General features: G+C 41.3%; 1 protein-coding gene across 3 annotated transcripts in view; it reads left to right on the forward strand.

The window, feature by feature from the left end:
• The window catches only part of FRMD4A (FERM domain containing 4A), a 449,437-nt gene that overhangs the window by 426,234 nt on the left and 9,435 nt on the right, over positions 1-13,768 (forward strand). For all 3 annotated transcript variants that reach the window (XM_060258276.1, XM_060258274.1, XM_060258275.1), the window contains exons 19-21: positions 5,210-5,447; positions 8,960-9,124; positions 12,650-13,509. In XM_060258276.1, coding sequence (XP_060114259.1) covers positions 5,210-5,447; positions 8,960-9,124; positions 12,650-13,509 — 1,263 coding nt within the window. The remainder of the gene's footprint in view (positions 1-5,209; positions 5,448-8,959; positions 9,125-12,649; positions 13,510-13,768) is intronic.

Raw genomic sequence — 13,768 nt, forward strand, 5'->3', positions numbered from 1 at the left:
TATGCATATTAAGTTCTGAGGGGATTTACTTTGGCTGACAAGGGACTCCAGTGGGGTTCCTTTTTGGCTTTGAAGAGTCCCCTGAGAAGGACTGCATTCAGTCATCTACAGAGGATCTCTGAGGTCATTGTTGGTTTAAATCCACCAAGATACAAAGCTTCTTTGGGACTGATTAACATCTAATATCTAAAAGAGCAGTGCACAAAAGGATATCAGAATTTAAGGTAAAAGATCTATATCTATCACTCCAGGACTTATATAAGACTAAATTTAAAATAAAAACAAAGGTCTGGATCCAGATATACCATCTTAAATTAAGGAAGATAAAGGAGGGGTTAAAATTGGGACTGGTGTTATTGGAGAAATAAGATTAAAAGAGGAAAAACAAATATTGTTTGGAATACCTGTGGTCGGGAACAGACAACCCCCTCTGATAAGAACTGCTGACTTGGTGAATACAACACAGGAAATGGCGTCATTGAAATAACGTGAGACCTTTTAACCACTGAAAACGAGACTTCATGTCAAGAAAGGAAGAAAGGTAAAGGAAGGAGCCATTAGGAGAAGAGAAAAATAACAACCCTCCCAGCCCTCTCTAGGACCTAAAATCAGAGAGAAGTACCAGTGGCCATTACAAGAAGGTCAAAAGTTTAAAAACTAATTAAAGAAAACAGGGCATTGAAAAATAGTGGAGCCAGCAGATATTGTCATAAAAAAGTAAAACCTATTGGATTATATGCTTAGAATTAACTTTGGTACAGTTTTGGAGAAAAAAGAAAAAACTTTTAAAAAGCACAAAAAAAAACCCGTGGTGGCCATTTGAAGAATTTTTTTTTTAAAAAAAATTAATATCTGGACCTAGGAGTATCAGAGAACAGCAATTTTGGGCTTATAGAAAAGGGCGTGGTCTAATCTTTAGGACTGTGTACTTGAAATTTGAATCTGAGAGGTCAACTTTTGAGCCTATTTAAGCAATAGGCAAACAGTGATGTCAGAGCATAGACCAGTAGCAAAGCAGATCCGAATGAGAACTGGGTCACTTGAAGAAGAAAAAATGACTAAATGGCAAGATGCAATGGATGCTATGGAAGCAAGATCGGCAAAGATAATTAGAGAAACAAAAATAGAAATAAAAAAAGAATTAAAAAAAGATATTGAGTCCAGTACAGAAGAAATTAAAAAAGACATTGAAGATCTCAGAAAAGATACTCAAGCAGCGTTGCAGAAAGTGCAAGAGCTGGAGGAAAAGGTGAAAGACCAAGGTACAAGAATGGACAAAGTGGATTCCACTATTCAAAAAATAGCACTATTATTAGACTGTAAACTAATGGAGAACCAGATACGGTTAATAGGGGTGCCTGAATCTACTGAGATTGACTTAAGGACATATATAATTAAAATTATTGCTGAATTTCTAGAAGAAGACCCAGACGAAACTGACCATTTCTATGACTACATCTACAGGGTAAATTCGGAGTTCGCCAAAAGAAATAAGCTACCAAGAGACGTGGTGGTGAGATTTGTGACAAGGGATATGGTGGGAAGGATTCTTAATAAACAATTTAAGAGCACATTGGAGGTGGATGGCAGTAGAGTAAGAATCATAAAAGAATTGCCAAGGAAAGTCATCAATGACAGGAGACTTTATAAAAGGTTGACAGAAAAGTTGAGAGACAAAGAAATGAGATACAGATGGGAACTCCCAGAGGGTTTACGTTTTGAATTTAAAGGACAGAGATTTACCATCACAAATACTCAGGAAATGACAAAGTTTTTGGGGAAGCATAAGGACTTTGGGGGAACAGATCAAGAATAAAAACCATTATGGATTACAAATTAATATCTTGGAATATAAATGGACTTAATTCACGACAAAAAAGAAGGGCAACTTTTCATTGGATTGGGAAACAAAAATGTAACATAATTTGCCTGCAAGAAGTACATATCAAACAAATGAATTACAAATTTTTATGGAACAAACAACTTGGTATGGAATTTTGTTCATTGGCCAAGGAGAAAAAAGGGTGTAGTTTTTTACATCAAACAAGAATTAGACCCAAAATTAATTTTTAAAGATGATGATGGTAGATATATTGTGGTGGAAGTGACGTTGAACTACAAAAGAACTTTATTGCTGGGAATATATGCTCCAAATGGAGCAAAAGACTCTTTTTTTAAAAGATATTATGCAACAATTAGACCAAGTGGTGCATGAACAAATTATGATAATGGGAGACTTTAATGGAACAGTAAAAAATACTCTGGACAGATCTGGAAAAAAATAATGAAGGAAAATTACCAACGTCATTTTTTGAATTGGTAAAACAAGCGAGTTTAGAAGATATTTGGAGGGAACGAAACCCCAAAGAACATGACTATACTTACTTTTCGGCAAGGCACAATTCTTTTTCGAGAATTGATATGATATGGACTACAAAAGATCTTGGACTATTAATGAAAAAAATAGAGATACTTCCTAAAATAAGGGCGGACCACAATCCAATAATGTGGTCTGCAAAGTCAGGGAAAAAGACTCCAAGGTGGCGGATAAATGAGGACTTGCTACAGAAACAGGAGATAGTGGTGTCTCTGGAAAAGGAAACTAAATACTTATTCCAAATAAATGAAAATGAGGATACTCAATTTCAAATCGTGTGGGATGCTTATAAAGTGGTAATGAGGGGCATTTTAATTACATTGAATAATAAAGATAAAAGAGCCAAAAATAAGCAAATGATGGACATTCAGAAAGAAATTGGCAAAAAAGAGATTGAGCTTAAAAAGCGACCTGGGAAAAACAAAATTATAAGAGAGATTACAATATTACAAAGTCAACTGAGACATTTGCTGAATAAAGAAGTCGAATGGAATTTAAAAAGATTCCAACAGAAATCTTTTGAAGGAGCGAATAAACCTGGAAAATATCTTGCTTGGCAAGTGAAAAAAAGAAGGGAGAATAAAGTAACTAATAAAATCGTGTTGGGAGGAAAAGTCATTGTTGATCATGAAGGAATTAAAAGGGAATTTTATAAATATTATGCCAAGCTGTTCAAAACTGTGGATTGAAAAAAAAAATGATACATATCTACAGAAATTTAAGGTAAACTCCTTAACAGAAAACAGAGAATATGTTGAATAAACCAATTGAGAGAGGAGAAATAGAGGAGGCGATTAATTCAATGAAGTGAGGAAAAGCACCCGGTCCAGATGGCTTTATGGCAAAATTTTATAAAGTTCTCGTGGAGACGCTATTACCAAAACTTCAGAAATTGATGAACATTATAAGAACAGATGGGAAAATTCCCAATACATGGAAAGAAGCAGTAATTTCTTTGGTACCAAAAGAAGACAGAGACGCTACAAATGTGAAAAATTATAGACCAATTTCATTACTTAAAAATGATTATAAAATATATACAAGAATTTAAGGAGAACGCCTTAAACAGCCTTTGAACAGTTTTATTAAAGAAGAGTGTCAGTGTTAAGTTGCTTTAAGAGAACTAAACTGCTGAGTCAAGGTTATGCAACTAAAACTATACAGCTGTGATAGAAGTCACGAGAGGGACAGGTGCAGCTAATGTTACAATCTGTGTTGGGATTGGGTGGCTGCACTATATCAGTGATAGCATTGCTCACAGTAGTTGTTGGGCGATGGTGGATGGAGGAGAAGGAGAAGGACATATGTTGACAAGTTGGTAAAATGTGGTTTGGATCCTGTTACCATTAGGTGGATCTGTAACTGGTTGACAGATCGCATCCGAAGAGTGCTTGTGAACGGTTCCTCATCCTCTTGGAGAGGAGTGACAAGTGGAGTGCCTCAAGAATCTGTCCTGGGACCTGTATTGTTCAACATCTTTATAAATGGTTTATGAGGGAATAGAGGGAATGCTTATTAAATTTGCTAAGAGGTGTATTGCAGCTTGAAGAAGCTCTTTCTAAGATGTCTATTACAGCTTGAATATGCTTTCTACCAAGAGGTGCATTGCAGCTTGAAGAAGTCTCTGCTAAGAGGTCTTTTATAGCTTGAAAAAACTTTTGCGAAACAAGGGTATTAGTACAACCTTGTCCTTTCCTCTTTGAAAATTTGGCTGCATCCATTGAGAGACATTCATCATTTGGAATATCACACCAGGATTACGTGGAAAAGCTGGACAATTTTACCATATAAAGGAAAAGAGCTCTTGGTGTAAATGCTTCCTTTTGTTCAAACGACTGAGTATTATGGTTGTTTTGATGAAAGCAATATATGTGGGTTAAATACAATTATTTATATTTGAATGGTTTTTCTTGTTATGTAATTGGATATAGAAGCTGGTTCCACGTGGGGCCTTTTGCTTTTTGTTTCCTTGTTCCACCTGGAGATTGGCAACCCTAGATGAGACTTGCTCACAACTTTAATACTAGTAGTTATTTTAGCTCACAAAGTGGACTTTTTGCTCACAAAACCCTGCAGTTTAGAGAAAACACTACAGTCCAGGCTGCCACCACTAAAAAAAAAATCCTATCTGGCTTTATTTCAACTTTGCAAAAAGTACAGTTATACCCCTTGACCCAGAAGGATGCAATTCAGTTTAGGATTGTACTGCTAATCATGCATGTTGTAACTGAACAGTACAAAAGCATTAGTCCCCATAAAGTCATGTGTCAATCAGAGTATAAGAACTTGGTTCCAGGCCGAAGACCTTATGCCTGCAAAAGTATGACAACACAACACCACTCTTCAGCTGTTTGTGAGGAAGAAGGGAATGCTGGATTTTTTTCTCCCTAGATCTTTCAAACAGGAGGGCTGTATGGCTAAAGCCAAGTGTGTCAGCATCCATTTCTCTTACTTTTTATTTAAAATATTCTAAACTTCTTTTCTACAGAGGTATAACAAGGTAATCTGAGAGATAGGCAAATCATTTCACAGCCATATACCGGATACAGGATTTCACAAATTACATAAAATTATGAGGGAGAATATGGAGAGTCAGTGTCTTTGAGCCTAGATTATTTGTGTGTGTGTGTGTGTGTGTGTGTACCCTCATCATGTGAAGGGAAGTCAGCTGAAACTTTGCATTTATCTCCCTAAAGAAGTCAAGCGCAGCTTTTCTTTAATGGCTTTTCAAATGGACTGCTAAACTTGCATATGTTTGCTGGCCTTCAGAAGATTGTATGATGAAGGACTTGTTTGCCGTGACCTACCTTTTCTCTTCTTCTCTAATTGCAGAAGATTCTCAGGTTACCAGCACAATCTCCCCATTACAGTCACCTCACAAAGGGCTGCCTCCACGTCCACCTTTGCATAATAGACCACCCCCTCCTCAGTCACTGGAGGGACTCAGGCAGATGCACTATCACAGGAACGACTACGATAAATCCCCCATCAAGCCCAAAATGTGGAGTGAGTCATCCCTGGATGAACCTTACGAGAAGGTCAAGAAACGGTCCTCACATAGCCATTCTAGGTGAGTCTAGAGAAGATGACTATATTCATGTGGGCAACCATCTTTTTTGACAGGGCCCCATTTAAAAAAAAAAGTCAGAAAATGTTAATACGTACATTGACATACTAGACCAGATAATGAGGGGAACCATACTTGTAGTCAGGCATTATCTGGAGTTTCCTCAGCAACAGTTCCAGCCATCGGAGGCCAGCGATTGGTCTTAAAACAACAACTTACAACTCTGTAAGAATATCAGAAAAGGTAGCAATCATTTTTTTGTCAAACCATTGCCTCTCCTCTCCCTCTGCCCTGAAAATGAGTAGTTTCATTTCATTTTTAAATGTTGATATAGAGATATACAGCTGTAATGAAAGCTGGAGAGCCTTTAGCCTGGTGAAAGAGTGCAGCCATTGTGTTGTGAATGTAGAGGCTACTTGGCTCCATGAAAAGAAGCATTAAAATTAAAAATATTACCACCGGATACAAAGCCAACAAAATCCTAATGTAAAAAAAAACATTGAGTTGTTTACATGTGTGTCTCTTGACAACAATTGTAATAAAAAGTCAAGCAGGTTCTCTGAATTTGCAGATTCCAGTTAAAAGTAAATTTCTGGCATCTTCCCTAGCCCAGATATGTCTCCACAAGGGCTGGATTGAGATACATCAGCTTTTAAAAAAGAAAGAAAGAAAGCTGGGGACTCAGAGAACCTCCTTGACCTACCATTATAGACAAAACAACCAAAATGGTTCTAGTGACCAAATAACTATGCATATTCAGTGAGTGCAGTCCATAGGAAACTTAAATATACAATTCCCAAACAATACAATTCCAGCAAAAGAGTCCCAACGTGCAGGGAGTCAACCTGGTTATTCTTCCAGCATTGGGTGCCTCATAAATTACACACTGACAACTAAAATACAAGTAACATAATATATAATGCATTCTAAACAAAAGGGTGATACATGATTATAGTCATAATATTCTTGAGGATATATCTTCACAAGGTACAATGCTCTGAATAATTCTGCAACACCTCACATGGTACAATGCTCTAAATGGTTCTGCAACAATGTTTCTATTTTCCTTCAGCTGCAAAGAAATTAATAATTATAGCCATATCACTATCTGTAGTGCATGGTAAATAAACAAATATCCCCCCCCCCATACTCACAATTTCCAATGGAAAATGGGACAAAAAAGTCTCCAAAATAATTTCAAACTGGCCCTTCGCTCTGGGACGGCTCAAGGCAACAAACTGCCCCCACACAGAAACCTTGCTGGCTCTAATCAGTATCACCTGCAACTACTGTCGTGATTCATTAAAGGCAACACACGCAAACCAGATTGAATTGGATACTATAACCTTAATACATTTACCATTAGGTACATTTATATACAGAAAAATGTTTCTGGATTCATAAATTGAACTCTGTTGCGCCCTATGGGTTGGATAACTGCCTGGATTTGTCATGTTTTATATGAGATGTAATGGACATGTGTGACTTGTAAGCCATGAACAGAAAATGCAAACATTTTACTGAAATTTGCTTTTAAAGTGTAGCCGTTTGAGGACATTCAAGGAGCCCCGATTTGGAGCTCCTTCCTCCACTTCAAGGCTATCAAAAAGTGTGTGTGGGGGAGGGGGGGTGGCAGCTGGGCATTACATTATACCAGGAGTGGCCAAACTGTGGCTCAGGAGACGCATGCAGCTCTTTCACAAATATTATGCAGCTCTCATAGCCCCCACATCTCTGGAGCTTGGAGAACACATTTAAAGTTAAAGGTGTTTTCTTTCCACTTTTCCCTTCCTCCCCATCTATTTCCTTCCTTCCTTCCTTCCTTTCTTCCTCCCCCATCTATTTGCTTTCTTTCCGGTTTGGTGTAGTGGTTAAGTGTGCGGACTCTTATCTGGGAGAACCGGGTTTGATTCCCCACTCCTCCACTTGCACCTTCTGGAATGGCCTTGGGTTAGCCATAGCTTTCCCAGGAGTTGTCCTTGAAAGGGCAGCTGCTGTGAGAGCCCTCTAAGCCCCACCCACCTCACAGGGTGTCTGTTGTGGGGTGAGAAGACAAAGGAGATTGTAAGCCACTCTGAGTCTCTGATTCAGGGAGAAGGGCAGGGTATAAATCTGCAATTCTTCTTCTTCTCTTTCACTCTTCCTTCCTTTGTCTCTCTTCCTTTCTTTCCCCTACCTCCCTCCTCCATCTGTTTGCTTTCCTTGTTTCCCTTTCTCACTCTCTTTCCCCCTCTCTCCCTCCCTCCCCATCTATTTGCTTTCTTTCCAGCTCTCTTCCTTTTTACCTTTCTTTCTCTTTTTCTCTCCCTCTCTTCCTTCCTCCTTTCCCTCCCTATCGATTTGCTTCTCCCTCCTCCTCTCTTTTTCTCATTGAGTTTTCAAATGAGGGAGCTAGAGAATGCTTGCCAACATATATCACTTTCAAGATAAATTTCAGGAAACAAATAGTTCTAGTTATCCACTAGTTCAGTTTATTACCATCAGGGTTTTTTTCATGGAACTCTCAAGAGGAAAATAAAGGAGAAGCACACAGGTGCCCCTCATGAACTTTTAAACATATTTTGATAATTTTGTTTCCATGGAGAGGTTCTGGAACTCCATTCCATCTTGTTCCCCCAGAAAAAAAAAAGCCCTGATTATCATCAAAGATCAGTTAAATTAAATAAATAAGATTATGTGCCAGCAACTCAAGGATCTTTTATTTTGCCTGATGCTCTCTCTCTCTGTATGTGTAATAATATATAATTGCACAGTGGATCGGACAGGGGCATGGTCTGGAGCTGGCAGGCCAGAGCGAGTCCGTCCACATTCATGTCTTGCAGTTCTCAAATATCTATTGTTTATTCTATGTAGCTCTTATGTTAAGCAAGTCTGGCCACCCCTGCATTATACCCTATGGAGACCAGACTCCAAAGCGTATAATGGAGAATCGATCTGTGGGTATTGGGGAGGGCTGGGTTTTTTTTAAGTAGGGACACTAAATTTTCCGCATAGCTCCTGGTACATCTCCTCAACCCCCCCCCCCCCTAAATTTAAAAAAGATTGGACCATGGGGTCCAATTCTATGAGCCTCAAAGATGCCCCCATCCTCCATTATTTCCAGTGGAGGAAAAGCATTTAAAAGGAACACAGTCCCTTTAAATGCAATAACCAGAATTCGCTTTGTAGTTCAATTGCACTTCTCCTCTCCCCTTTCCCTGAGCCTCCCTTATCCCTCCAGTAGCCTCCTGGTCAGCCTTACCCGGCAACCCTAGACACACATGGTTTGCCACACGTTTTGATAAAGAGTAGTCTGGTGCACAACCAACACCAGTGAGGGAAGAAGGAGGCACCAGGGACAGAATTAAAATCAGAATGGAAGCCCCTCGAGATAATGAAGAGCCATCACCTGATGGCCTCCTGGAGAGGTGTCTGCAAGTGCTTGGAGCACTGTGTCAAACACAGTTATTGTATACATCAGAGTTAATGGATTTCTTCAGGTTCTCCTGAAGCACTAAGTTGCCTTCTGTTTGCAGCAGTCATAAGCAGTTCTCCAGCGCTGGGAGCTGTGCAGAGGGTGGAGGAAGCAACTCTCTACAAAACAGTCCCATTAGAAATCTTCCCCATTGGAACTCCCAGTCAAGCATGCCATCAACACCAGATCTACGGGTACGCAGTCCACATTATGTGCTTTCCACTAGGTAAGTTCTTCCATTCCATGATTTCATCAGCTTGGGTTTTTTTTTATTTTTAAAATGTGGAGCCTGGAATTCCTGCAGTCCTGGCCCCTCATGCACCAGTGTCATTTGCATGATCAAATATTGCCCTAGTGTCAGTTGTGCTGCAAATCCTTAATTTTATATTTAATTCTTACATAAACGGACCACCTGAGAAGAGCTCAGGTTTGCAACTGGGAAGGGGGAAGGAGGTGTTGACAGGTCTGAGTTTGGACATTCTTGGAGATTTGGGGGTGGAGCCTGGAGAGTAGGGTATAATGCCATAGAGTACACCCTCCAAAGCTGCCATTTTCTGCATGGGAACTGACCTCTATAGTCCGGAGGTAAACTGTAGGAAAGGGCAACTAGAATGATTAAAGGGCTGGAACACTTTCCCTATGAAGAAAGGTTGAAACGCTTAGGGCTCTTTAGCTTGGAGAAACATCGACTGAGGGGTGACATGATAGAGGTTTACAAGATAATGCATGGGATGGAGAAAGTAGAGAAAGAAGTACTTTTCTCCCTTTCTCACAATACAAGAACTCGTGGGCATTCGATGAAATTGCTGCGCAGACAGGTTAAAACGGATAAAAGGAAGTACTTCTTCACCCAAAGGGTGATTAACATGTGGAATTCACTGCCACAGGAGGTGGTGGCGTCCACAAGCATAGCCACCTTCAAGAAGGGGTTAGATAAAAATATGGAGCAGAGGTCCATCAGTGGCTATTAGCCACAGTGTGTGTGTGTGTGTATATATGTATATATATATATGTATATATATGTGTGTGTGTGTGTATATATATATATATATATATATATATGTGTGTGTGTGTGTGTGTATGTGTATATATATATATGTGTGTGTGTGTATATATATATATATGTGTGTGTGTGTGTGTGTGTGTGTGTGTGTATATATCTATACCTATATCTATATATATATATATATATATATATAGCCGCTGTGTGACACAGAATGTTGGACTGGATGGGCCATTGGCCTGATCTAACATGGCTTCTCTTATGTTCTTATGAGATCTCCAAGCTCCACCTGCAGGTTGGAAATTTAAGGCCAGATGCCTAAATAGGGTAGCAACCTTCATACCTAGCTCTTAACTTGTTCTGAACGTGGATTTTTTTCAAAGTATTTTTACTTCCTGCTCGCACTTTTCTCCTTTTCTGAATAGAATTTACTCATCTTTCCTGAGTGGGGACATAAACAGGGTTTTACCTTATCAGGAGCTAGCTCATTCCCCCTGCAAAGAAAAACAAATGTTTTGTTTTGGATGAGAGAAGGAAGCACAGAGTACCATTTCCTTCCTCACACCCACTCCCATTTTTTGCCCCATTCACAGTTACTGTTAATCTGTAGAGTTGACTGTAGAGTCAACTTTATGGGCCATTTGCAATGGTTACCTCAGGCTTTTCTCTAAAGTTTGTCCAACTTCTAACAGCAAATGGTATTATTACCATAAATTACTTGATCATGCCTAGATTTCACTGTACTACATTTGATCTTCTTTCAATGTTAACACAACACATAATGATTGTTAAAATATAATGGGTCTGCAATATGGTTTAAATCAAAATAGCTTGCTGAGCAAAGAGGCTGCTTGTATTAGGAATCTGATGCTAATGCTCTACCTCCCTTGTGAGGGACCAGGTCAGAGACTTACTCAGGAGGGTGACCACTTTAAATTTCTCCCGGTCACCTTCCCTCAGTCCCACTCACAGAAATCCTGTCAGACTCTCAAAAATTGGCACCGGACGGTTTTAAAGTCAAAAACCACAAAAATAGTTATTAGGTAACAAAAGGCAAGGGAGAAGGATAAAATAATATTGATTATAACTGCTCAATATTTCAAAAGGCAAAACCAGTTGGCAGATGGTTGGCAGAATAAATCAATTACTGAGAGTAGAGAGTTTATCAGGCTCTAGGGTTGCCAAGTCCAATTTAAGAAATACCTGGGGACTTTGGGGGTGGAGCCAGGAGACTTTGGGGTGGAGCCAGGAGACTTTGGGGGTGGAGCCAGGAGACTTTAGGGGTGGAGCCAAGATCAAGGGTGTGACAAGCATCATTGAACTCCAAAGGGAGTTCTGGCCATCACATTTAAAGGGACGGCACACCTTTTCAATGCCTTCCTTCCGTAGGAAATAATGAAGGATAGGGGCACCTTCTTTTGGGGCTCATAGAATTGGACCCCCTGGTCCAATCCTTTTGAAACTTGGGGGGTATTTTGGGGAGAGGCACTAGATGCTATACTGAAAATTTGGTGCATCTACCTCAAAAAACAGCCCCCCCAGAGCCCCAGATACCCGTGGATCAATTCTCCTTGATTTTCTATGGGAATAAATCTCCATAGGGAATAATAGAGTTCCCAGCAGACATTTCCCTCCCCTCCCCCCGCTTTCTGATGACCCTGAAGCGGGGGGAGGGCCTCCAAACCGGGGGATCCCCTGCCCCCACCTGGGGATTGGCAACCCTATCAGGCTGAGGTAAAATATAACAGTAACTTTGGCAGAAGATCTTTAAAATAACAATAAACGGGCAGGCTTCAGAATTCTACTGAATTCTTCTTCAGGCAGGCAGCGCCTTCTGGGCACTCACAATGCTGTTACTTCAATTGTTTAGCTCTAGCTTTGGCAGTGCCAAATCATAAAAATAACAAATTACAATCACTCTTTCCACACACAGAGAGAGAACTCCTGACTGGTGTCAGCATATTCTCCCTCACATACCCTCTCACACTAGCTATCTTCCAGGACTCGCACCCCTCAATACCAATGCATCTCAGCCCCACAGCAGTGTTCCAGCCAATAGCTGCAAGCCTGTTCCCCAGCTACTCAGGCTAAGTTCTTGAGTCCGTCACATCCCTCTCCTCCTCTGGAAGGGAAACAGCCAGAGGCTGGGGGGAAATGGCATCCTGTGGCAGCAGAGCAGATACAGAGAGAGGAAGGGAGGGAGGAAAAGACAGAGAGAGAGAATGAACTCCTGTGTTTAAGACTAACAATATCAGGGAGAGAGTGTTGGTCTGAAAGGTATCACTAAAGGCCTTTGAAAAAGAAATAATTGGGCCCAGTCCTGACTAGGGCTGCTAGTTCCAGGTTGGTGGGAAATTCTTGGAGATTTTATGGTGGAGTTTGAGGAGGGCAGGGCTTGGGGAGGGGAGGGGAGAGGCCTCAGCTGAATAGAATGCCCCAGAAACCTCTTTCTAGAGCCTGTTGTATTTTTCCTCACAACAGGCCTTTTTCCAAGTAATAATATAAATGAATAAATTCTCAAGGTGAGCATGCAACAAAGCCTGGAACAGTTCTTTTGAATGTGCTCCTGGCTTTGTACTCTTTGGCTTTCGTGATGTCTTTAAAGCTGAAAAGATGTAGCTATCAACTAGCGGTGGCAGCTGATGACTTCAGGACACCTATTTTCCTCAGGGGTTGTGCATATGAGCAAGTTATAAGATGTCTGTTGCCTTAAGTCTTGCATTTGTTCCTTTTTTACTCTACTTTCAGGTCAGTGGACATCAGCCCTACAAGACTGCATAGCTTAGCACAGCACTTTAGACACAGGAGCTCCAGTTTAGAGTCCCAAGGGAAGTTCCTTGGGTCAGAGAATGAGACAGGGAGCCCTGATTTCTACACCCCGAGGACTCGTAGCAGTAACGGTTCTGACCCCATGGATGACTGCTCCTCTTGCACCAGCCATTCCAGCTCCGAGCACTACTACCCAGCTCAGATGAATGCCAACTATTCCACACTGGCTGAGGATTCCCCTTCCAAAGCCCGTGAGCGGCAAAGGCAGCGACACAAGTCAGCAGGAAATCTGGTCTCGTCTAATTCAGGAAGTATGCCCAACCTGGCTGCGCGGAATGGCACCAGCCACCAAGGAGTCTATCTGCACAGCCAGAGCCAGCCTTCTTCCCAGTACCGGATCAAAGAGTACCCTTTGTACATTGAAGGCAGCTCCACCCCAGTGGTAGTTCGCAGCCTGGAGAATGACCAGGAGGGACACTACAGCGTCAAAGCACAATTTAAAACCTCCAACTCCTACACAGCAGGGGGAATGTTTAAGGAAAACTGGAATGGGGATGAAGTAGACTCAGTGAGACTGACCCCCTCCCGTTCTCAGATCATAAGAACTCCGTCCTTGGGCAGGGAGGGTCACGAGAAAGGATCAGGACGGACAGTGGTGTCTGACGAGCTGAGGCTATGGTATCAGCGGTCCACATCTTCCCACAAAGACCACAGCCGCTTGTCACACACAAGCTCTACTTCTTCAGACAGCAGCTCCCAGTACAGCACCTCCTCTCCAAGCACCTTTATGGCGCACAGCAGGGTAACAAGGGGGCCTCAGGTGTGCAAAGCAACGTCAGGTGAGAGGACACTGGATTGTGTCAGTAAGGGGCCTTGCTGTGGGCTGAGGCAAAGTGGTCAGCCCGCCAGAAATAAATTTGTGACCAAATGAGACTCCTGGGAGGCAAGAGGCAGCCTGCTGCATCTCTCGATGATGTACTGCTCTGTCCAGGGAATTGGTAGATCAGCCAGCTGGCTGCCTAAGTTGCAGCTGGAGCTTTTGTTCACTCTCCAGTTCACGTTCCATGAATGCTTTTGTTCACTCTCCAATCACGTTCC

Source organism: Heteronotia binoei, chromosome 17 (genome assembly GCF_032191835.1).
Source record: "Heteronotia binoei isolate CCM8104 ecotype False Entrance Well chromosome 17, APGP_CSIRO_Hbin_v1, whole genome shotgun sequence".
Classification (NCBI taxonomy): Eukaryota; Metazoa; Chordata; class Lepidosauria; order Squamata; family Gekkonidae; genus Heteronotia; species Heteronotia binoei.